We start from the raw sequence: 26,042 nt of genomic DNA on the forward strand, positions 1-26,042 counted from the left end.
TTTTAACAAAAATATCAAGAATAAAAAAAGCATGTCCGTCCAATTAAATATAAATATGATGGGTGTGTGAGCATATTTTCCTTTCCATTAATTAATTAACCCCACATCTTACTCCCTCATCATCATATCATAAATAGCACCAAACTAAATCGTTTTTTCTGCTCTCCCTTTGTCTTTCTTTCTCATTCTTATTCTCCTAAGATATATAAGATACATACACGGTTTAATTTGTTTATTAGAATATGGGGAGAAGAAAGTGTTCACATTGTGGTAAGATAGGACATAATTGTAGGACATGCACATCCTTCACCCTTGGAGTTGGAGGACTTCGTCTCTTTGGTGTCCAACTATCCTCCTCTAATTCATCTAATCATAATAATTCTACCATCATCAAGAAAAGCTTTAGCATGGATACCTTTCCATCACCATCCTCTCCATCTTCTTCATTCTCTTCATCAACATCATTAACCAATATTGATGATAATCATCATCATCATCATCATCATCATCACAAATCTACCTCTACTAATATTGCCTATCTATCAGATTGTTTTATAGGTCCACCCCAAGAGAGGAAAAAAGGTTAGAATATTCTGAGAAACGTCTGTCCGTTTTTTCTATTGTGATTAATGTGTACATTTTTATCGTATTTATTTCATAATATTGATAAATAGTCAAATATCATTTGTTCAAATGCAATTTTTTTAGTTCTAAATTAAAATTGAAATTTTGTATCTCCTTTATATAATAAATATATACGTACTCAAAATATTGAATACATATATATATACTTGTGATCTCATAATCATCTAACGTGTACACTGATTCATCAGGAGTTTCATGGACAGAAGATGAGCATAGAATGTTTATGGTTGGACTAGAGAAAATGGGAAAAGGAGATTGGAGAGGTATCTCTAAAAACTTCGTTCCCACAAGAACCCCAACACAAGTCGCGAGTCATGCTCAAAAATACTTTCTCCGATTGTCAACTATCAATAACAAGAAGCGACGTTCAAGTCTCTTTGACTTGGTATTCATTAATCATCTGCTCAATACTCCTATGATGTTATTTCTTTAACTATACTTAATATTTTTCTTGTTTCTTGTTATCAATAATTAATTGAATATGATATGGCTGCAGGTTGGGAGCAAGAACACTAACACAAAAGTCCAAGGCAACGCTAATTCAATAGTTTTGAGTCATAAATCAGAGAATAAGTGTAAATGTGAAGTTGAGATTAATGATGGCACAACTTTCTTTAAACAAGAAGTAGTCAAATCAGATAAGCAAGAAACTAATTACTCTCAAGTTAATTGGCTACATAATCACTCTTCAAAGTATGCAACAGTGCCTTATTTGGACCTCACACTTGCAGTTGCACCCCCTAAGAAGACTAATAAGACCACCCAAGCTGGCCCATTGCTTTTTGGCCCAATTAGTGTCACTTAATTAATTATTAAGTACTCTGAAATTTTTCACATTCTGTCATTTAGATTATATCTGTTATCAAACGGTAATTTATCCTCATGTACAAGAAGATATGGTCAAAAGAGCACAATTTTCTTTGTTTGTTTTATTTTGTTATAAATGTTAGATACTTTAATCTCCTAAAAAAGATGTGTTTCATTTTAGCCTTTAAATTTTTTATATTAGACATTTTAGTCTCTTAAATTATAAACGTTAAACATTTTAATCTTAACATTTACTTTAGAATACATGTTAATATTTTTCTAAAATAAAATAATTTAAAGACCAAATTGTGAAACCTAAAATTAACGAAAATGTAATTTAACCTAATTTATCGTGAATCATTATCAAGTCGTCTTTTTTTAAATTCTTACATTTTTGCATTTATATTTCCAAAACTATATAATATTGGAGAAAATGGAAAGAATATGAAATGGAGAGGATCCCAACTCAAAGAGCACAATGAAATGATGAAGTAATTAAGCATGTTTTGATGAAAGAAAACACAATTAATACAAGAGACAAATTGAAGATACTTTTATAGTTTTTTTTTTTTGCTTCAAATATAATTTTAGCTAACCTCTATAAAATTTGCAATCTTTCAAGTTTCATCCTTACAAAAATTTTGTTGAATTTTACTCCTTATTTTGCTTTTATAGAGAGTGAATACAAGGATTAAAAGTGCTTTTTTTTTTATAAAATTTAATTAAAATAGAGACCAAAGTTGAACTAAATTTTTGTAGGGACTAAAATAAATGAAAACTTGTTATCTAAAAGCTTATTTAGCCCATATATAATAATTTATAGAAAAATATGATAAATACAATAATAATAATAATAATAATAATAATAATAATAATAATAATAATAATAATAATAATAATAATAATAATAATAATGGTGGAATGAATTACTTGTCTTAGCTTAAATTGTTTTTCTTATTACTTGCTTTAGTTTCTTAGGCTTCGGCACTACCATTTAACAAAGCAATTTTGGCTAATGTTTTCTCCTTCAATATCAATAGTCATCCAGAGAATAAACTAATTAACAAGTAATAATTTTGTCAATAACAATTCCTCATGCATCATGCATCATGCATGTTTGATTAATCTACATGAGTATATGACTATTTATAACATTGGGTCCATTATTCAATAAGATAGTGAAAATGTGCCTAAAGAGACTGAAGCATTCTGAAAATATGCCCCTCATATTGTGAACATAGACATTTTTGTCGTGACCTTTTGAATAGTACCAATCCTGCTGGCCAAAAACAAAAGAAAAAACAAAAACATGGAAAGAAATCCTAATTGTTTATTCTGCTTATTTTGGAAGATATTATTTTCTTGACTTCTCCAATCCTTTCAAGTTTGACTAATTATCATCTCTTGCTTTCTTCACTAGTTAATTAGTAAAAGAACATTGACATTCAGAAAGTATACCAAGTGTTGCTACATACTATAAACAGTTGGTTGGACTTCATTAATTGGTAGTTAACTTGTTATATGTTAATTACTTAACCTTAAAATAATAATAAAAACTAAACAACTGGGTCAACTTTTTTTTCTTCTTCTAAAAATAAAGTGACAAATACCACTGAGACTCACACATACAGCGGCGTTTCGGATTTTTCGCTACATACTATAAAGTATAAACAGTTGGTTGGACTTGGTTAATCGGCAGTTAACTTGTTAGATGTTAAAACTTAAAAGTGTTCAACCTAAGAACTTGTAGACTAATCAATTTTATTTAGTAGCTAATGTTATTTTCTTTTGGTGAACATTTAGTAACTTATCTAAAACCATTTGTCAAAAAAAAAGTAATCTAAAACCTTAAACTGAAAATAAATGTACTGCACTACTTATTCTTCATGAATCATGATCTAAGATATATTTGTGTGACTAGAAAATGAACAATATCTTCCCATTGTTACTAGAAAATATGAAGATAAAGAGATAGGACGAAAATGAAGCAGCATCCACAAGATTCTGTAGATAATATGCTAATCAAGCCTGGCTGTAACTTTTTGTCAATAAGTTCCTGTCACTTGTTTTGTATTTTTTTGCTAAAAATGAGAGAATGGTAGGCTATGTTTGTTTAATTCGTTTATCGATGTGTATTTTTCGTTGAATATTAGCTTGATAAATTTTGCAGATATTCTTCGCCAGGTTGCCTAGGTACGGGTACGGTACCGGTATCCGGTACCGGTACTGGTACGTGGTACGACATTTTTAGAAAATTTAAGGTACGGGTACGTTAGTATAAAATATTAGAAAAATTATTTTTAAGTGAATTATTATCATCATGCTTTGAAGATTGAATTTTTTTTGTCTACCGTCTCAACTATTTTCATAAAAAATTAGACATAATTGAAATATAATAAAAAATTATAATATTTTAAGAGATTTTTCAACAGCCAATATGTTTTTTCCGTATTCATCATCATAAATCAACCAAATAAAAATGGGTACGAAATCGGTGCGTACCATACGAGTACCATGGAGTATCCGGTACTAATACGTACCCGGTACGGGTACTTCACCATTTTAAGAGTACCCATGTGACGGTTCCGGTCTTAATTTTGACTCTGAAAAAAATAATCTTATCTGCATATAGTATTATTTTTAAAAAAAAAATATTGTATACAGAATTGTGAGCAAAAAGATTGAAAGAAAATACTTTCTTTTTTTTATGAAATACTCCTGATGTATATTTTTGAGATAAAATATTAAAGTAGTTCATATGTCAATTTTTTAGGATCATGCACATTCAAGGATGATTTGATAGATGTTGGCATTACATTAGTAATATAAGTAAAATTCAGAAGAGAAGGCAATACATAGATAGGAGTCCTGAATGGTCGCAACTATTTAGGCATCATATTTGGATAACCCACTTTTTTTAAAAAAATTTCATCAACAGTTTAATCTGGTTCGAAGGTCAATTCTAGCATCAAGTGATTCCAGCCCCTCCCGATCGTAGTTGCGGGGGAACCGAACCGTGATTATCCTTATCAAGTTCAGCGTCAATCACCACTGAATCAACTAACGATCGGTGATAACTCACATCTTTGAATAAAGTTAAAAAATGCAAAGAATTAAATGTGTATTTTAAAATAACTAAATAGTATACATTTCTATATGTATTTTGATGAAATCATTGTGACAATGCAAGTATTTTTAGCATGTACATAGTACATTATTGATTATCCTCTTGACTACTACTACTTCATATAAATGGAGACCATTCAAAGTGGGGATATTCACGATTCCTCTTTTGTCTGATGTTGATTTCTGAATCAACAAAAATACACCACAAGTAACCTGATGAACAACAATAATTGAATTTGGCAAAGACCAACATCACCAGACCAGACTCACCACAATAATTGAATATGGTGACAGCACGTTTTTGCTATGATCTGAATGCAACTGAACAGATGCCATAAGAACATTAAACCAAACCTCTTCCAGCTATTTTTGTCGTATCCATAAATTTGTATCTGTCACAAATAATATCTGATCACCATGCTCTCCTCTCCTGTGACTCTTGTGTTCATCTGCACGTGTATGGATAATAGATGCACAACTGTAGCAGGCTAAAATTAAAAGGACAGAAAAGAAAAGCAAGGGAGATTCATAGCAGAGACAACAAAAATATCTAATCCTAAATACAGTACACAGCATTGAGAATTACGTAATACTGTCAATTTATTTTGTTTTACAAAATTCAGAAACAATGTTACAATTAGAGATGAAAAAAGGGATTGTTGCTCAGTGGCTGATGAAGATTTGGTAGAAACTTACAAGACATAATACCACATCTTTGGTAATCAATTAGAGATGTAATGAACAGCATATCAATTTTCCTTCTGCTATCATTAATAATTTCAATAGTTTATGAGCATGATACATTTGACATTGATGACTGCCTACGGAGACAACTTACACATTCAAAAAACCAATCAACACAAAAAATTGGATAAAATATCTAAAATGAATTACACTACTAACAGCAACTAGACATTACTTTATACACAAAATAGGCCACTCAAGTGGATAACAATGTGGCCCAAGTTACAAGGTTAGTTGATGGATCTGGTATGAAATCCTGCCTCTGGTGTTCTGCGTTTGCCATTGCATTCACTGTTTCCAGTGTGCGCTTTGAAAGGAGGCGGCATATACAGTTCTTTGCAATAGAAAATGTATTCAGTTAGTCAACATTTGCACTAGTTGGCACACGTCCACCAGAATAACAGAAGCCATCAGGTAAATCCCACAAATTCATTTTCTGTGTCATAATATATTTGGATATCATGAATCATGGGAGCCTTGAACCATCAAAGTTATACGCTTATTACTGTCTGAACGAAAGTTTTCCCCTTTAAAGACAATCTGAAAGTACAACCATATTCAATATCCTTAGGGCAATTGAAACGACAAAAAACTATAATGATCTTTTAAATACCTTGTCATTTAATAAACTGTAAGTTACCTCAGCAGGACTATCAGGAGGGAACCACCGGAGCAATGAACCAAGATGTAGAACAGCAGGAATCAGTTTGAAAAGCAAGGGTGTAGTCACCTGCACAAAATTTTGTCAGGTTAAGTTTCAAAGTCACTACAAATCAACTTGTTAAATACATTTCAGAATGTAATATTCAAAAACATCAAGATTAACCATGAAACAGGCTATAACATTCAAATATGTGCACAAGAATTTCACAACAGCAAGACCCAATGTTTACTAGTCATACCCAGCTAAAACTTCACTCAAATTTACTATCGATAGATAACCTGCTTGTACACTTGTGTGAGAAAGATAAAGACAGCCAACAAACAATAAATATACTGTATAGCAAAAAAAAAAACTGTTCACTTATGCTTGCAGGCTGAATACCCCGCAACTGCAAGCATGCCACTGGTATTTCCCCATTCAACACGCTTTGCAGTTTTATCATGTTTTTCCTTTTATTTATCCCATTTTTTCCACAAAGATTGTTTCACACTATAAAAGCCTCTCAAAACAAAAGGTGAAATATATGGGAGTAAAACGACCATGATCTGCAAGGCTTGAAGCAATAGTTTACACTTGAGTAGGAGTAGCTTGCAAACAATCCAAAATGAATATAGATAACCACCCTACAACTCTAACCCGTGTACAAAGAGTCAAAGAGCATGATAGTGTATGCAAATAACAAATCCAATGACCTTACGGAGGCTCTTACTTGACAGACAGACAAATTGATAATGTTTAATATTATAGGGGATAAAATGGCTCAAGTGATAAAAATCACACAACACCAACGAAGTAATAAGTGATTCCTAATTTGAATTCAAGACAAATGAACTGCACAAAGGAGTACTTAAAAGGGCAACACACTGTTTATGATTACTATGTAAACTAAAATTCAGTAAAGCATTTTCTGCATACCAGACTGAGAGCTGTTGTTCCAAGGAGCAACAAATACAACTTTCCCTGCAGTAAGGATTAGACGTTCAGTTTAACTGTATTTATTTAAAGGTAACCGCAAAAACAATGTAAAACTATTTTCAATTTTCTTCAGTTGAAAGTATTTCCAGAATTATAGGAGGATAAACTTCACTGTCTTCCTAAGCATAAGCAGGAATTAGCTCAAAGCAGTGTCTAAAAATGAAATGTGTACCTCAACTAAATGAACATTCGAAGCACGACTGAGAAGAACAAAGGCAAATTCCCCAATTTGTGCCAAGGACATCCCAACCTACACATGTGGAATAACCTAAGGCTCCTCTGTCAATGAAATGTATGATTAATCAAAACGTAGACGTATTAGTATCGACTGTTGTCAAATCTTACAAGAATGGAAGTCTTGTTGTTGTATCCAAAGCCCTTGACAACAGCTGCAGCTACAATTGTTTTTACAATGATCACCAATATAACAGCTGCCAGTAAAATGTCAACATGATTCCAAAGGAAATGGACATGTATAAGCATCCCAATACTGGCCAAGAACAGAGCGGCAAAAAAGTTGCGAATTGGCTCAACCTAGAATCATAAAATTTGAGTAAAGCTCAAATAAGTATATGACAAAACATGGATTCACATCAAAATGTATGTCCTTCAAGAAGGCTTGCTGAAATTCATTTCGGTTGGCCACCTCACTTTACAGGCATCCATGATGAAAATACAAAACAGTACCAAAAACAATATTCAAACATTCCCCTCCTCTTAAAACATTCTTGACGTGACAGAAGAAAATAATTGAATACTGAATAGGAAGATAAATAAAATGATAAATGTTGGACAGGATGATGCTCCACAAACCACAAGTTTTTACTTAGAACAAAAAAGAGAAAAAATAATTGATTTTGGGTTGGAGAGTTGATGCAACTATACTATTAAAAAAACTTCAAAATCCTGAAAACATGAAGTACAAAGTAAAATTAGCAGCTACAAATAATAAATATTCTAAGGAAAATGTGTTACTTGTTCAAGCGTATGTTGACCAAGATCTGTTGTTGATATCATCACTCCCGCAGCAAATGAACCAAGTTCAAGGCTTAAACCAAGCTTATCACTACACTGAAATGAAATAACAAAATATCAAAACAATTTGTCAAAGGCACACAAGTTATTTGGATTTCATAAATGTAAGTTTAATGTGTCAAGACTACAATATAATAAGAAGATAGCACTCTTGCCACGTAAAAAAAAATGAAAATATAGAATGGACAGAAAACAGACCCAAGCAACTATTAGGCAGAATGCCACTGATGCCAATTGATAAAGTTCATTGGTCTGCACAAGAAAAAGACAGTTAAAAAGTAACACGGAAACGAAGCATCCGACAACAGAGCAAAGGTTTATGGTCACCTGAGATGACAAGCTTATCATAAGCTTAAGGAACCATGGTACACAAGTACGAGATAATATTGACAAAACGACCAAAAATGTAATTAAGGTCAACAACCTGAAACAATGAAATTAAGTATATCAGAAAGAATAAATTACTGAAAAATAAAGCAGGAATGAAGTTGATGTCATCGGCGGCTTTTTCTAACATGAAAGAGTTGATCAAGTGGTGCATGGTGCACCACTTGTCAATAACTCTATAATGAATATAAATTTTACAAAATCCACCGTTGGATTTAAAGTTTATATCATATAGATCATCCATACAAATTTTTAAAAAAGATTCATAAACCCTTAATCTTGATGGGTGTCTCAATAACAGATCAAATGATTTTCAAATTTTTTTCTAAATTTGTATGGATGATCTATATGATATAAATTTTCAATCCAATGGTGGATTTTGTAAAATTCGTATTCGTTATAGGGTTATTGATAAGTGGTGCACCGTGCACCACTTGATCAACTCTTTCATGTTAGCCTTCACCGTCCTCAGCATGTCAAATCAAGCATACTGCTTTATGGAATTCAACCAGGCTATGGAAACTTAGTTCTGCCACTCTGCCATACCAAACTAAAGCATAAAATAATATCTAGGGAATGATACAGGCATTGGCAATTTTATTTTTTCTTCGTCAGAAAGCCTGTAGGTCTCAACAAAACCTTAAGCCATACTAAATGTTATCTGTAGACCTCACTAATATTTCTTAACTTAGTTGCATCTACCTATTTTAAAAATCTCTTCACAAGCTAAGAATCAAAACTATGAACAGAATAGCTTTTTTAGCGTCTAGAAAATATAAGGTCAACTGGACAATAGTCATACTGGAAAGACAAGATCAAAATACAAAGAAATAGCAAAGGGGAACCTTAGGGGTTTAATAAAACTTATTATAGATCTTCATAAACCATGCTGAGATGTAAATAAAGCATAAATAAATGACAGTCGACCCTATAATTAACTTACGATTTACTCATGGATATTACTCCCTGAAGAACACCTGATGTTCCACCTAAGACAGGAAGCAGTGCAAATAGCAAACCAACAGCACAATCCTGAAAAGAACCAACAACGTTGAATATTTAATTTCAAGGTATATCTGAGAGAGATCTTAACAAAGATAGAAGGGTCATTGATAGCAATGATCTCGACTCTTTTTGCACGACTGTAGCAGCATTATTTTAGTCATGCATGCCGCGTGTGCATCTATAAATATAAAAGTAATAGTACATACCTGCAGAATCAGAGTTCCAATTATAACCTGACCATGAAGGGCATTGACGCTGTTCCTTTCCATTAAGAATTTCAAGACCTATAGACCATAAAAGCATATTCAAATACTTGATGAGGAAATAAAATATTCAATGACAACAACACTTTGTCTAGGTGTGACAGAGAGGAAGGGGGAAAACTTGGAGCATTCAAAGAAAGTGAAGAACCCAACCACCATTTTCAAACCGAACCAGAGAATAAAAACGTGAACTGAAATGCACCAATCACCGCCAAATCTAATCCAAGTGCACCAAGCAATGATTGTAATAGCACATTACAATCATTAAAGAGTAGGCATAGGTTACTTGAAATAGTATAAAGCTTGTAGTATAACAACATCAAACTCTGTCTTTCACAGGACAAATTTGTACTAATCTACTTCACATGTATATTGTAGAAAAGGGATATCAGAAATTATGATCAGGAAATTACCACTGCTGTTGAAGACATGGATAGAAATGCACCAACAAATATTCCTTCAGATGATTTACCACCACATAACTGCAGGTAGGGTTTAGGTGCATTTTATTAGATTTTGAATGCCACTAAAGTGGAGAGTATTTGTAATGAATAATAGTACAAAACATCATCAATGGTTTCACTCAACTGAAAGCCTCAAAATTAATACATGATCCTACAGAACTATTTTAAGAGTTTTAACATGACTAGAAAAGTATAAGCTCCATCCTAAAGGCCTGTATTGAATTAGGTTTAATAACAGGGTCATTCACCAATAATACTGTCGATAAAGATTCAAAATTACCGTGGTAATGGTATAAATACTTGTGTGGGTGTGTATAAAAACAACACTACAGAATAAAAAGAGGTAACTTTTACCGGTTTTTCTCTTTGCTAGTGTGACTTATTATTAGAGAAATGAATGAATATGTGTGTAATTAGTGAGATGAACAACACACTTTCAACAAATTAGGTTTTTCTCTCCAATTCTCTAAATGTTACCGCAGTCTATGTCAATTTAACTTAAAAGTTCAGGGTGTCTCCTATTATGAGAAAACTATATTAGTTGATCCTGCTCCGTACATAAATTGGTAATTTCTTCGGAATTGGAAATAATCTTAACCAATTGGGTGCCATGGATTCATAGTATATTACATAACGAAATATGTTAAACAATATGGGTTGCAAACTGGCAATGATTATTTATCAGGACTTAAGTTATCTTTCCAAAATATTTATAGAAGTATCAGACATACCGAAGCTATTATTCCACACAAGCACATAAATAAGAGAATTTGTAGCAGACCTCCAAGAATAGCCACTGCTCGAACAACTCGAAGCTGCAAATATGAAAAGTCAGATTTACACCATATATTTATGGATGAGATGAAAATATACAAGTTTAAGCCAAAAGGAACAAATAAGTATACAAGGCAACCTTTGTTGTGGAAAACTCTAAGCCCAGTGCAAACAGCAAAAAGATGACGCCGAATTGAGCAACTGTCTCGACCTGCAAGGAACAGAGGCAGAATGTGAGGTTACTCGGAGATAAATTAAATAATTTAATTTACTTTAATTATCCCCCTATTTCAATATGTCATATACAAAGATATCATATATGACATCCCGTGCACAATGTGATTTTATATCCAGAAATAATGTTACCGACTCAAAGAAAGAGAAACAATGTGCATAACAAAATAACTATAAGGGCAACATACTTGGACCATTTCACTAACAAAACTCAAACCTCCTGGTCCAATGAGGGATCCTGCTAACAGATATCCAGTCATAACCTGCAAATTTGATTGTTTGGATGACACAACTTTAATAGGTCTATGGTAGAAATATAAATCTGCAAAAAAATCAGTTTATGATCAAACCGGTTGTCCAGCACAAGCAAAAGCAATGCCACCACAGGTTGCAGAGACAATGACAACCACAAGATCTGATATCAATCTGCAAAAACGGGATACCAAAAAGGGTAAGTAGCCTGACTAGTTCGTAGTTGCAGCCACTCATACACGAAATGCCGCTTGAAAAAGAAAAAGAAACAAGGGAAGGAATTGTGAGTAAACCTCAAGTCTAATTGCAGAACAGGATACTTTGACTTGGGATTGGATATGATAAATACATTGTCCTGAAGATTAAAAATGAGCAAAATATAAAAAATAAGTGTACTTTTAAGAAGAGTAGTACATGATGTACAAGTGTATTTTTCATGTGTATCATGATGATATGGTAGTAAAAAGTATTATTGCATTCTGTAAGTTTGAAAGATCTAAACTTCAAGAGCTCGACTGAGACATACCTTTCGATCAATTAAAGTTGGTGTATCCTCAACCCGGTTCTCACTGTCCAAATTGAAAACATCGTGGAACTGAAATGACCTGATAGAAAACTTGCCAAATGTCAGAAATACTGAAAAAGGTTATTAGCAATGCATTAAATTTAAAAAACTAACTCTCTCTTGAAGAAAAACCAAGATTCCAATTATTCTACAAGAAAGAGGTGCATACTTTTCCTCTTTGCTCTCATTTTTCTTGGGCTTAACTCTAGCAACAGTTTCTAAGACAGCCTGATACAATAAACATGTCATGAGAAGGAAGGACATTAGATCGCCTGTCTACGCAAGAGCTGTCAATAAGTCACATACATAAAAACCTTCATAACATAACTATTTACAGAGAAATGGAGGGAAAAGTAACCAAGTTAGATGTCCCGACCATAAAATTCGTCATCTCATATAAAAAATAAAACGCATTTTTGGCGCATCATAACTGAAATCTGAATATATGGCATCATTAATCATGACATCGGTCCTAAGATTAGCTTAACGCTCCTCCAATGAATTATCAACAACTGAGTTAAATTCCTATCAAATGGAACTCTAGCCTAAACTAAATGCCTATATTACAAAATAAGGCCGGTGGAGTACACCCGATCACCCCAGAACTGCTTCATATTACGTGTAGGAAATTAAATGCTGGCATAACAAAGAATTGACTACAAACCTGCTGGCCAGCAACACTGTTGTTGAAACTACCAGCATCTTCGGCACCTGCAAAATAATCAGGGTAATTCACCAAGTGCACTCATTTGAATAAAACTTTCGAAATGCTAAGCGTTCGTAACAAAAAACTCAACAATGCCATATCAAAATATCCACATAAAAGCATCTGGAACTAAATAGCATTTATTTGTTTCCCATCATAAAAGCCAATAAACACGGAGCAAAATTCAGTAGTTGCGTTTTTCTCAATCTATCTTCAACCGCGCCAATTTCACAGAACAAATCAAGAAATTGCATAGGTAACCAGAAGTGAAAAAGAAATTCTAATTAATCGGCATTTTCAAATACTCATAATTATATGCATGCCTCAAATCACGATCCGAGAGTTTCAGGAATCAAATTAAACAAGAGAAATTCAAAAATGCATAAGCATTAGAAAGAAAAGGAGAGAAAAACTAGATCTACAAACCTTCATTCTGTTCATTCTCGGGAAACTCCCTTTCAAGGGCTCGATCAATCATATTAGCGAGACTATCTTCATTGGATCCCGCAAGCGAGGCATTGCCAGAAGCGGTTACGTTAGTTTCCGGTAAAATAACCTCCGGTTCCGTGACGGAGTTATCGGCGAGGAGAGAGAAAGAGAATGAGGGAAAACAGAGAAGTAGATCGCATAGAATGAGAACTTTGAGAATCGCATGTGAAAATAACCTCATCTCCCTGGTTTAGAGAGAGAGAGAGTAATAATGGAGGAACGTTACAGCGACACCGTGAGAGTTAATAGTACCGTCGTGTTTGGCGCGCGAAATGTCTCTCTCACGAACTTTGTAACTCGCAGAGATGAAGAGAGAGATTGCGGAGAGAGGAGAGGATGAAGTGGAAATGTGAAAGTACGAAATAGTCCTTGATGTTGGGTGAATGAAAATTGAAATTGAAAAAGGTGGTTTGAACGCGAGAATTGGCTGTGGCAGTGGGTATGGGGGAAAAGCACATTAAGCCAAGCGCGCGTGTCGCTGCAAAATCAATATGCTTCCTTGCTTGTATCGTAACTTATGTCACAGCAATTGAAAATGTTGCCATTGCCACTAATATGCATACACGTCCAACAATAATCAACCGTTTCAATATACTAATATATGATGATGATGAGAGTATCCATTACTTCTGCTAAAAAGAAATTTTTGAGTATGCATTACTCACATTTTCTAAATAAAGAAAAGAGTATACATTACCTCACACAAAAGTACTTTTGCTATCGCAATTATATTTTTGTTGTAAAGAGAAACCAAATTATTTTTGGATTATAGGAGATTCAAATGAAACTTTTGGCCTAAAGTATTGATATACTCCTTCCGTCCCACAATGAGTGAGCAAGTTAACTGCGTCACGCATATCAATTCATAGCTTTGACGATTAATATTTTTAATTGTATAATATTAAAAATTATAAAAATATGATATTTCGAAAATATTCATCGAGATGAATCCAACAACATCTTATATGCTAATATTTGTTTTTATTTATTAGTAGAAAAATAGGATCAAAGTAAGATATGTAAATAGTGTATACAGTCAAAATGGTTCACTCATTTTAGGACGGAGTGAGTAACTATTTTGTATTTATGGCATGTGTGGATTAACTTATTTTTTTTAGTTAATTTGTATAGGGATTAAAACTATTTGATATTTTCTACCAAAAAAAAAAAAAACTATTTGATATTTTGTGTAACGTTTTTTCTTGTGGGGGTGCTTCTTTTTCCCTCTTTTGAACTTTTGTATTTTTTTTTTAATTAAGTACACCTTGTACTTAATTGAGTTTTCAATTAATATATTATTTGACTTATTAAAAAAAATACCTTATTTTTTTAGTTTATGAAAAAAAAATTATATAAATAAATAAATGAGTCTAATCTCTCTGAGTCTAATCACTCATTTATAATTTTTTAATAATAGTACTTAATAAACATTTAATCTCTCTGATTCAACACTTCTTAAAAGGTTCTAAATGAGTTTCACTAATAACTCTACATTATCTTTTATATTATAAGCTTGTATACACAAGCAAATTCTAAACCCTAATTTGTTTTCCCTGTTTTCCCTCCATTTTATCTTGCAATTTTTATTAAAAAATAATACAATTTTGTCTTGATTAGGATTTGAACCCGCAACCCTTTAGTGCAAAGCAATATTTCCAACCACTATGGCAAGTATACCAATTGTGATTAAAATTATGTGCAATAATTGATAAGCACCATCAATTTTAAAAGTATATCATATCAAAATTATTGTTGACTATATTATTCATCACGAAATATTTTTATGTCTTTCCTGATCAATGATTTTTTTCTACCGGATCATAAATTTAGAGAATAATTATCATGTGAGATTTGGAAAGTTATTATCATGTGTGATTTGGAAAGTTATTATCAAACTCAATTCTTCTAAATCAATTTTTTTTGCAATATAACCAAACACAACCATAGTCATGTCACTAATCACATTCATTATTTTGATTTTAACATTGCAGATTTAATATTAACCGATGATCAATTAATATAATATGCACTAGCAGATATTGAGATGATGTTACGTAGTTGTGGGAAGAGTTTAAAAGATTATCCTCCAATGCCAAGAGCAGACACATTATTAGTTCATGATATACAAAACAGTTTAATACACGACGAATTGAATTATAACAGACAATCATTAGCTGAGGAACATGTTAGATTGATGTTAACTATGACTTCAGAGCAACGTAAAGTATATGGCACAATCATGACAAGAGTTAACGAAAATAAACCTGGTGTGTTTTTTCTTTATGGTTATGGCGGTACATGGAAGACATTTATCTAGAGGGTCATGTCAGCCGCATTACGCTCAAAAGGTGAGATAGTTTTAACAGTTGCCTCAAGTGGGATCGCTGCATTGCTTATACCTGGCGGTAGAACAACACATTCAAGGTTTTGTATTCCTCTAAATGTTGACGAGTTTTCAACATGTGCCATAGTTCCTAAAAGCCCTTTGGCGCTATTAATACAAAAAGCAAAGCTCATTATATGGGATGAAGCACCAATGATGCACAAACACTGTTTCGAAGCTGTTGATCGAACTTTAAAATATATTCTCAAGTCTGTCGATGAAAAAAATAAACACATTCCTTTCGGTGGGAAAGTTGTTGTTTTTGGCGGAGATTTTAGACAAATTCTACCAGTAATACCCAAAGGTACAAGGCCAGAAGTTGTTCATGCTACTATTAATTCTTTAGTTCTTTGGAATTTTTGTGAAGTTTTAACATTGAGTAAAAACATGAGGTTTCTCGGTGGTGCTTCGAGTGCAGACGTTGAACAAAGAAGATTGTTTTCTGAATGAGTTTTGGGTATTGGCGATGGATAAATTGGAGATGACAACGACGATGATTTAGAACTTGACATTCCATCAGATTTGTTGATTCCAAGTTCAGGTGATCATCTTGCTTCTATCGTTGAAAACACCTATCCCCAACTTTTACAAAACATGAACGATATAACGTATTTCCAAAATAGAGTTATACTAGCTCCTAAAAATTCAATAGTCGACACAATAAATGATTATATGTTGGATTTAATTCCTGGTGAAGAAAAAACATAATTGAGTTATGATACTTCACTCACACAAAATGTAGACGGTCAAACAGTGGATGATGTTCATTCTCCCGAATTTTTGAACATGATTTCTACGTCGGGACTTCCAAATCACAAGTTGAGACTTAAAGTTGTAGTTCCAGTTATGCTATTAAGGAATTTGAATCAAAAATTAGGATTATGCAATGGTACAAGACTTATTATTACGAGATTGGGAAAACGTGCTCTTGAAAGAAAAATTATTTCATGAAGTAATATTGCTGATCGGGTTTTCATACCTAGATTTTCTCTGACACCATCTGACGTGAGAATTCCTTTTAAATTTCAACGGAGACAATTTCCTATAATGATTTCTTTTGCGATGACTATTAATAAGAGTCAGGGACAATCTTTAAAGCATGTTGGGATATATCTTCTGTCGCCAGTGTTTTCACATGGTCAGTTGTATGTTGCAATTTCAAGAGTTACTTCTAGAAAAGGATTAAAAATATTGATCATCGATGATGATGGTGAAGATACGACTAAGACTTCGAATGTGGTCTATAAGGAAGTCTTCCGTAATATAACATAATTTTCTTTGTATGAATATTTTTCCAAAATAATTGTTGAACTATCGTTTAATGTTATTCAACTTTTTTCATATACCTTACATTATTGAAATTATCATATCTTATTTAATCATTATATAACTTACAGCTAATCAGACCCGTGCACCGCACGGGTCGATGTTCTAGTTATAAAGTAAGAGTACTCTCATCTACAATATTCTCTCCGTCACATATTATAAGCAAAAAAAATCATTTTTTCATGTCCCAAATTATAATAAAAAAAACAAACTTTTCTCATTTTCAAGATAAAATTTTACTTAATTTACTCTCTCTCTTCTTTTCCTCATAATCAATAACCAATAAAAACTTTTTTTACATCTTCCCATAAAACCTATTTCAAGAAAAACACAAAAAGTCATCATTGAAATTATCATATTTTATTTTTCTTAATAAATGTGAAAATATATTTTTTGTTTATATTATAGCACGAAGGGAGGATATATCCAAAATGACTGTAATAGAAAAAACACTAGATAAAGTAAAAAATATATAATTTTTTTATAATTTTTAATATTTATTTTTATTTACTTTAGAAAATTAAATACGAATTGTATTTAATTTTTTTTTTTTTGAAGAAGCTAAAACGATATATATATTAACACAAACAGTCTCCCCAGCACAAGACGTACCGAGGTAGACTATAAAAATACAAGAGAGTCAGAGAGATACAAATCAAAGTAAATTGTATTTAATTTTTTTATCATAATTAATAACCAATAAAAATTACTTTTAAATTGATTTAAAAAAAACACAAAAAATTACACTACACATTATCATGTTTTGCTTTCTATTTTTTTTATGGACCGAATTTAGCGTTATTCTTAGTAGTTGTTGGTATATTTTCAATTCTACCTAAACTTTGATGTTGAATTTGTTAAAAGACAAGTGAACAAGATATATCTGGCTTTTCTAAGAGTGAGTACATCTTCACCTAATTTTCAATTATTAATTAGTATAATATTTAATTATGTTGGTTCGGTGATAATTGACGCTGGATTTCGTAGAGAGGATCACGATTCCATCCTCTACAGTTGCGATTAAGAGGAGGCTGAAACCATTTGATGTCAGAACTGACTCCTAACCAAATATATGATCTCGTAGACCGGATACTGGTGGTAAAAAAAATATGTTATGCACATATTAAGTAAAACAAAAAAACTACACGAGGGGAAGAATAATTTTAACATGGATCACTCTTATAAGTGGTCCATCATGAAACAAATTTAAAAAAAAATATTTAAATTTCAATGACTATGTATTAGAAGTATAAGTTAATGGTCATTTTTATTATTACGAATAAGATAATGACTTTTTTTTATAAGCAATTAAGATAATGACTTAATTGATGTCAGTTTTGACATAAACGATAAAAAATAAAGTGATGTAACTCATATTGGACATACCGTGATATCGATGTCAATGTAAGTGTTTTAAGTTTTAACGTCAAAGACTAGAGATTGTGATTTGTTGCGGTATATAAGTACGCAATTTTTAATCTCAACTATTAATTATTAATCGGATAACTCAAATTAATACCGTACAAGTTAAATCAGACGGTCTTTTGTCAAATAACTTAGTGGTTAGAAATTTTATTTTTAAGGTGGATAAATGAGATGACCATGATTCGAACCTCGACCATCAACATATATAATACATTGTCCATGTCGAACCCCGACCCTCAACATATATAATACATTGTTCCTATCAACTTAGCTGAGCTTACGGGACGAAAAATCGTGAATTTTTATTTTCAAATAGTATTGTCCATCATAGTTAGAATATATCACCCAAGCAAAATTACAATTAAACCCCTAAAAAATACATAAATAGGGCTTAGCCAACGAGTCCATAACCAATGTGCCCATGGTCCCTTTCCTCTACTTAACTACGAACTTTCTCAGTTTCAACACCTTCATCAAGCAATAAAGCAAAACAGAACAAAACAAACGCGGTGAGTGAGTAACTAACTACCACCATGGGAGTAAGCAACAACATAACCGCAGTTCTAAACTTCATAGCAATATTAGCCTCAATACCAATAATATCCTCTGGCATTTGGTTAGCATCAAAACCAGACAACGAATGCATAACCAATTTCCGATGGCCAATTGTCATAATCGGCATCCTAGTCCTCCTCGTTGCTTTAACTGGTTTTGTCGGTGCTTATTGGAACAAACAAGGTCTCTTAGCACTTTACCTTTTCACTATGGCACTTTTAATCGCTCTTCTTCTTATAATCCTCGTTTTCGCCTTCGTTGTTACTCGACCTGATGGAAGCTACGTTGTTCCTGATAGAGGATACAAAGAGTATAGGTTAGATAAATTTTCTTCTTGGTTGAGAAATCGTGTTACTGGTTCTGGTAGTTGGAGGAAGATTAGACCGTGTTTGGCTGCTTCTGATGTTTGTATTAAGCTTACTCAGAATTACATCACTGCTGATCAATTTTTCAATTCTCATATCTCTCCATTACAGGTAATAATAACAAACACAACTATCTCTATAAAATTAGATAGTATAGTTTTTTTTTTCTTTGGTGTTTCTATTTTTAGTTATTTAAGTTTAAGAGCCTGCATTTATCTGGTGGTGGTTTTGGCCGTGCACTGGCACTGACAAGGGAACTATTGCCAGATCTATTAGTCAGTGCTATTTTTCTTGGAAACAAAAAACAAGATGTACTAGTAAATTATTGCTTCCATTGAAGAAATTTCTTTTTTGGAGTCACTTATTGCTTCCTTGTCTGTAGCTCAAATCTTGAGACCCACATCACATGGTACCATGTTACTATGCTTAATTCCAATTACCGACTTCAAGAATTACTACTTTAGTATTATTTTTTTGACTGGTTTTTATATTATATTCATATGTGATAATAATTTATGATAGAATTTAGGTCTATCACTGAAATAGTCAAAAGTTAAGAGACTAAACATATTTTTGTTCCGAACCCACCAACATAGCTTAGGCAGGATGTTCATTTTTCTTATATGGGATTAGGTTGCCTCGACGATTTTCGAACCCAAATAGTTTTACTTATAAAGTCAAAAGTATCGTAAAAATTAGTCGAGGACTTCACTCATATCGTAACTTTGCTCGTTTTAAGAAAAAATGCCGATGTGATACACACAAATGTCACGCAAGTAACGCAACGCGCGACCAGTGCGGCAGCACGGGTATATCGACTAGTTATTGGTAAAAGTTGTTTTGAGGTCTAGATATCAATACAGGACAATCTAGAAGCCATCAAACCAATTCCATTAACACTCTTACCATCCCTCTCCCAGCTCCAGAGGACTCTGTCCCATGGGATAGTTAGTTGTGACTTGTGAAATTACTCAATTTCCCGTGATTTTTTAAGGGGGACCAATGAATTGTGAACTGGACCATTCACAATATAATATGCATAATGCAATAGTTAAATAAAATCTGTTTTTAGATCCAAAATTACTACTACTACTTTTTATTGCCGGTGACAATGATAATGATAAACTACTTGTCGTATCATGTGAATTCCAACATATAGTTTTCCATCTTAATCTTAACTTGACCCACCATTTAGACATGGATTAATTATTTGTTTGAAATTTTGAGGTTTACACTCAACATGTCTTGAATCAGCATGGCTTTAGAATGCATCATTAGTTTAAGACATTAGACACATCCTTTGTTACCACCAGTTTGGCTGACCACACAAAAATGCTATGTGGGACCTTTCTTATATTCTATGGAGACAATGATTGAGGCACCCCAAAGTTCATGCGAGATAGCTACCGACCTATACATAGAAATCATGAAAAGTTTAGACATTAAATTAATCAGCCTGGTATTGTTAATCTCACTGTTTTGGCTCTATTGCACATGATAAAATGTTTTTGTTGCCAGCTCGTGACATGGTTTAGTAGTTGTTTACCCTTCTGTTGTGTTTTTTTATTTTGATCTTAGTAGTATCTCAGAGTTTACCACACTCGCATACTCTGCGCACCAACTACTTACGCTAGACCTGTTAGTTTTCTGTTTTGTGTTTGTTAGTTTTCTGCTAAGGATTTTGTTTGGTTGGTTTGATTACAGTCAGGATGTTGCAAACCTCCAACTGTTTGTGGTTACAGTTATGTGAGTCCCATAATGTGGACAAACCCTGCGAATCCCATGGCGGATTCAGATTGCAACTTGTGGAACAATGATCAGAACCAGCTATGCTACAATTGTAATGCTTGTAAGGCTGGTCTACTTGGGAACCTAAGAAAAGAATGGAGGAAAGCAAATATTATTCTCATTGTGGCTGTGGTTGTTCTTATATGGGTCTATGTCATTGCTTGTAGTGCCTTCAAGAATGCTCAAACAGAAGACCTTTTCTCCCGTTACAAACAGGGTTGGGTTTGAATTTGAGGGCGTGTCCGACACTCACCGGTGTAAGATAATCATACAACACTAACACTTACTGGATATATTCAATGGCTTTTCCGGTTCAAAAAAAGAGAAGATATTCAAGAATGACTTATATTTTCTCAAATCACTATTGGTACCGACATCTACGTGTCAGTGTTGTTATTGTGTCTATATCCTTATATGTTTCTGCTTCATAGCTTGTAACAATTTTCAACTTTTTAACGTCGGTCTTTTTGTCTTTTGGCTCTCTATCTTTCACGCTCTTGTTAACTCTGAGTCGACGTTGTCTTAATGTACATTATACATTTATACTTCTTTTTATGTTTTTTGTTTGTTTGTGTGTGTGTGTGTGTATGGAATGTGGATTCACAGATATTGTAAGCAAGTTCTCAAGTGGTACGCACTGCACAGATAGTTTTTCGCAGTAGAAACAAGTTAATACTTGTCTGTTGCTCTGGGAAAACAGAGAACATTATATTTATATTCCTAATAATGAAGACTTTCCTTAGAGCATATGGTTAGAATAGCTTAATTAAATATATTCGGTTGTTTTTATATTTTTGTTTTAAATATTATACATTGGTACTCAATGCTGTATCCACAATTTTGACATGCATGAGCTTATGGAGCATTCACTGCTAACCAGAATCGTATGAGTAGGCAAAAAAATTCAAATACTTAAACAGTCAAGAAACTGCCATGTACATAAATAGGGCACGAAGTGAGAGCTAGCAGATCAGAAAGATTTTTATGGAATGTCATACTCTTGCCCGAGCTTTCCGATCAACCAATCCCCTCTTATTTTAGTTTAGGGACATCTCTTTGTTAGGATTCACAATGGTTAGGAATTAGGATAGTAGTATAATGATGAGAAGAACGAGAGACTAGGGGACTGACCGAAAAAACAAAAGAGAGAGTGAGGAATGGCTATGACGAGCAACCATGAGTGAAGTATGAGAGGATGAATGTCATGGAAATAAACATGTTTTTAAATTGACTTCATGTGTAACAGGTCTATAAAGTGCTTTTTAAATCAGTTATTATAAAATCAACTGATTTAAGAATTTTTAAATAGGTTTTTCTTACCATTAAAAGAGTTGACCTATTTGAAAAAATGTCACAACATTCTTTTTAAATCGGTTCTCTAATCATTAATTTTAAAACCTATCATAAAATGTGTATTTGGAATTGGAAGTGTATAAACTTTGCAACCACAATAAAGTCAACATGCTTCATTCGTTGAATAAAATGAACCTATTGATGTGTTTTTTAGAATATTCTACACATGAAACTATTGAGATCAATCTTAAGAGGCATTGAATCCCTCCCAATCAACAATCTAAATTTAATTTTTATCATAGTATATAATCAAAGTGGTAAATTAAGCTATAAGCTAAAATTAAAGTGTTTTTACAAATTTTCACTTTCTAAACTATTGCCAAATTAACTAAAGAAAATTTCTACTTTAATTTTTTAACATCTGCCCCCTAAGCAAGACCCAAAAAAACAATTATTTTAAATTTTTTTTTACCACTAATATTCGGTCTACTGAACTGCCTAATTTAGTTCGAGAGCCAATTCTGACATCAGGTGGTTTCGGTCCATTTCGATCACAATTGCGGGGATCGAACCATGATTATCCTACCAAGTTCAGCGTCAATCACTCGCCACTGAGCCAACTACCTATTAATAATAATAAAAAAATTAGTGTTTATTTTCACAGCAAGATCCAATCATCTTCCAAACCGACTCTATAAAAACAAAACCTACGCCCAATCCCTCACTCTCCTCATTTCTCCAATCAAATCATCGATCCCGAAAATCCCAAATGGATCGACCCGTTTTCACAATCTCACCCACCGAAGCCAAATCCATGGCCGAATCTTCATCCCTCACTCTCCCCCAACTCCTCCCATCACTAGTCACCTCAGCCCAATCCCTCGCCCGCCCACCCATCTCCAATTTCCGTGTCGCAGCAGTCGGACTTTCCCAATCGGGTCGGATCCTAATCGGAGTCAACATCGAATTCCCAGGTCTTCCTCTTCATCACTCCATCCACGCCGAACAGTTTCTCCTCACAAATCTCTTCCTCAACAATGAAACCAATCTCCACTCATTCGCCGTCTCCGCCGCACCTTGCGGCCATTGCAGACAATTCCTCCAAGAACTTCGCGGAGCATCCGATATTCAAATCATCGTAACATCCGAATCCGACCCGAAATTCACTTCACTGTCACAGTTTCTTCCTTATAGATTCGGACCACACGATCTTCTCCCTGAAAATGCTCCTCTGTTATTGGAACCACGTAACAATGGTTTAAAGCTTAAAAAAAAACTAGCGAATGGTGTTTGCAACGGTAACACGGTTAATGAGAAGTTAAAGATTGCAGCTTTGGAAGCTTTGAATAAATCTCATGCTCCTTATAGCGATTCACCATCTGGGGTGGCGATTTTGGATTGTAATGGGAAAATTTATAAAGGTTGTTATGTTGAATCGGCGGCGTTTAATCCTAGTTTGGGTCCTCTTCAAGTTGCGGTGGTGGCGTTTATTGCTGGTGGTGGAGGTGAGTATGATGAGATTGTTGGTGCTGTGTTGGTGGAGAAAGATGGTGCTGTGGTGAAACAAGAAGGAACTGTCAAGTTGTTGTTGGAAGCTATTTCTCCAAAGTGTGAATTGCAAACTTTTCTCTGTTCCTATGATCAGTTGAATTGAATAATTGGTTGTAATTTGGTGGAAGGTGTAATCAAATGGATGAGAAATCGATTGTGTATAAATTAATCATTAATCATAATCATAATCATGATCATGGTGATAGTACCTTGTTATAATCATCAAATAGTTTAATCATTTATATTTTGTCTATACATGCAAGTAATTTTTTTTTTTTAATTAATTTGAGTGGGTTAATTTAGGTTCTTCAAAAAAAAAATTAATTTTTTTTTTTTTAAAGTTTTAGCATCGGTTGAATTCAATGAATTGGTTTGTCATGTGAGGTTGGGTAGAGGAGTGCTAGCAACACGCTCTTTAACAAACACACTCCAACACATTCTCTTCTATTGGTTGAAATTCACATGGGTCCCATAAAATTTATATGGGTCCACATTTTTTTATGGGACCCATGTGAATTTCAACCAATAAAAGAGAGTGTGTTGGAGTGTGTTTGTTAAAGAGTGTGTTGCTATCATTATTCATGAAATTCGGTTGGGTAACATGGGATTGGATTGGCTTCAGATTTTTAACTTTTTCAATGTTGTCCAACTGATTAAACTAAAGAAATTACTACCACATGATTGAGGGAATAAGATTCCTAATATTGGAGTTGGACACTGTAGCATATGTGCGTAAATCAATAGTTGAGATTTATTATAGTGTGAAATCTACTATATAAGAAAAGAAAGTACCTATGAAATTCCTAATTCGCCCCTTTTTCATTTTTTGACACATAATCAATTCAGGGTTATTTTGTGTCTTTATTAAAAAACGTTAGTAGAAAAATGCTAAAAAATTTCTTAGTAGGAATCGAACCCTTAACCTTTTACTTACAATTCTTATTAGATTTACCACTAAGCCATATGAATTAATTTGTTATATTTTTGGAACTAACATATAATCAACACGAGTTAAGTTAAAAGAAGAAAGGGAAAGTGTTTATTTATTTTTTCTTTTTTATAATAAGAGAGTAAAATTCATGTACAAATAAAAGGAGAGATTCAATGAAATTCTTTATTTCAACGTCATAAGTGCATTATACCAAATAAGACAACAAATGTATGGTTTTTTTTTTTACAATATAGAGGTACATGGTGTTGTTTCCATTTATTTATGATATTTTATTTGAGTTCAACCCTTTCTTTAGTGTAATTTTATCATTTATTGTTTATGTTTCGTTATTTTAGATTCACTCAACTTGATTTATGGACTTCAATCCAATATTTAATTAAGTTAATTTTCAATTTGTAGTTAAACTCAATAAATTTAATTAATTTAATACAAGAATATGGTGGGAGAAAAACTGAAAAACTTCCGTAAAAAAATCTACTATATAAGAAAAGAAAGTACCTATGAAATTCCTAATTCTCCCCTTTTTCATTTTTTGACACATAATCAATTCAGGGTTATTTTGTGTCTTTATTAAAAAACGTTAGTAGAAAAATGCTAAAAAATTTCTTAGTAGGAATCGAACCCTTAACCTTTTACTTACAATTCTTATTAGATTTACCACTAAGCCATATGAATTAATTGGCGCAAACCTCCTTGGAAGCTGCTTCACAGGTTTCTTGTCTGGTCGAAGAGGTAGCCTATGTTCTACCAAAATGGTGAGACAAAAATAATAAAAATTGTCAGTTACCTCAAGAGGATTATTCTCTACAGTTGCGCGTGAATGATACATTTAGTTTAAAAAAAAAACAGTAAAAATTAAATACAAAGTTGAAAATAGTTGAAAAATAAATGACATTTTTTAGAAGTTTTTTTTTTTAAAGATTTTTTGTTTTTGATATAAGGACTAATATTTTTTTTAACAAACCAAAATGAGATATATTAACATAGAAAACCTACCCAACACAAGACGTACCGAGGTAGACTACAAAAGTTTACAAAGAGTCAGAGAAACAAAACCATAAACAAATCACACAAGAAAGATATAATAAGAAAGATATGACTTTCATTCTTATGAGATTTTTCTATGCGGAAGAAAATTATTGGAGAAATAAAAGGACTAAAATATTATGTTGCCTATTTTTTTAAAATAATTTTACGGGTTATATTCAAATTAATACGGGAACCTAATTTTTTTGGATATATCTACGGGTCTTATATTTTTACTCATAT

The 26,042-nt window shown here is 32.9% G+C and overlaps 4 protein-coding genes across 5 annotated transcripts; 3 read left to right on the top strand and 1 right to left on the bottom strand.

Moving 5' to 3' along the window:
- LOC123915565 (transcription factor MYBS3-like) lies at positions 1-1,577 on the top strand. The gene is made up of 3 exons (XM_045966725.1): positions 1-582; positions 834-1,030; positions 1,142-1,577. Exons 1-3 carry the CDS (start codon positions 243-245, stop codon positions 1,448-1,450), a joined length of 846 nt encoding a protein of 281 aa, XP_045822681.1. The 5' UTR covers positions 1-242; the 3' UTR covers positions 1,451-1,577.
- Positions 1,578-5,318: 3,741 nt separating this feature from the next.
- LOC123915566 (K(+) efflux antiporter 4-like) lies at positions 5,319-13,914 on the bottom strand. 2 transcript variants are annotated; one of them, XM_045966728.1, is made up of 20 exons: positions 13,073-13,914; positions 12,605-12,651; positions 12,110-12,168; positions 11,902-11,980; positions 11,669-11,730; positions 11,474-11,549; positions 11,312-11,386; positions 11,029-11,100; positions 10,847-10,930; positions 10,065-10,133; positions 9,595-9,672; positions 9,327-9,415; positions 8,324-8,420; positions 8,195-8,248; positions 7,937-8,032; positions 7,307-7,495; positions 7,134-7,211; positions 6,902-6,946; positions 5,963-6,052; positions 5,319-5,862 (listed from the first exon to the last, which is right to left on the bottom strand). In XM_045966728.1, the coding sequence occupies exons 1-20, from the start codon at positions 13,314-13,316 to the stop codon at positions 5,782-5,784; spliced, it is 1,764 nt and encodes a 587-aa protein (XP_045822684.1). In that variant the 5' UTR covers positions 13,317-13,914; the 3' UTR covers positions 5,319-5,781. The 2 variants fall into 2 exon arrangements, with proteins under 2 accessions (XP_045822684.1, XP_045822683.1); XM_045966727.1 differs by having other exon boundaries at positions 8,195-8,420; positions 13,073-13,766.
- Positions 13,915-18,656: 4,742 nt separating this feature from the next.
- On the top strand, positions 18,657-21,724 carry LOC123915567 (tetraspanin-2). Its single transcript, XM_045966729.1, has 2 exons — positions 18,657-19,300; positions 20,894-21,724. The coding sequence occupies exons 1-2, from the start codon at positions 18,803-18,805 to the stop codon at positions 21,203-21,205; spliced, it is 810 nt and encodes a 269-aa protein (XP_045822685.1). The 5' UTR covers positions 18,657-18,802; the 3' UTR covers positions 21,206-21,724.
- Positions 21,725-22,561: 837 nt separating this feature from the next.
- LOC123915568 (cytidine deaminase 1-like) lies at positions 22,562-24,076 on the top strand. The gene has a single exon (XM_045966730.1). It carries the CDS (start codon positions 23,040-23,042, stop codon positions 23,922-23,924), a length of 885 nt encoding a protein of 294 aa, XP_045822686.1. The 5' UTR covers positions 22,562-23,039; the 3' UTR covers positions 23,925-24,076.
- Positions 24,077-26,042: the final 1,966 nt, after the last annotated feature.

The sequence above is a fragment of the Trifolium pratense genome, linkage group LG3 (genome assembly GCF_020283565.1).
Source record: "Trifolium pratense cultivar HEN17-A07 linkage group LG3, ARS_RC_1.1, whole genome shotgun sequence".
Classification (NCBI taxonomy): Eukaryota; Viridiplantae; Streptophyta; class Magnoliopsida; order Fabales; family Fabaceae; genus Trifolium; species Trifolium pratense.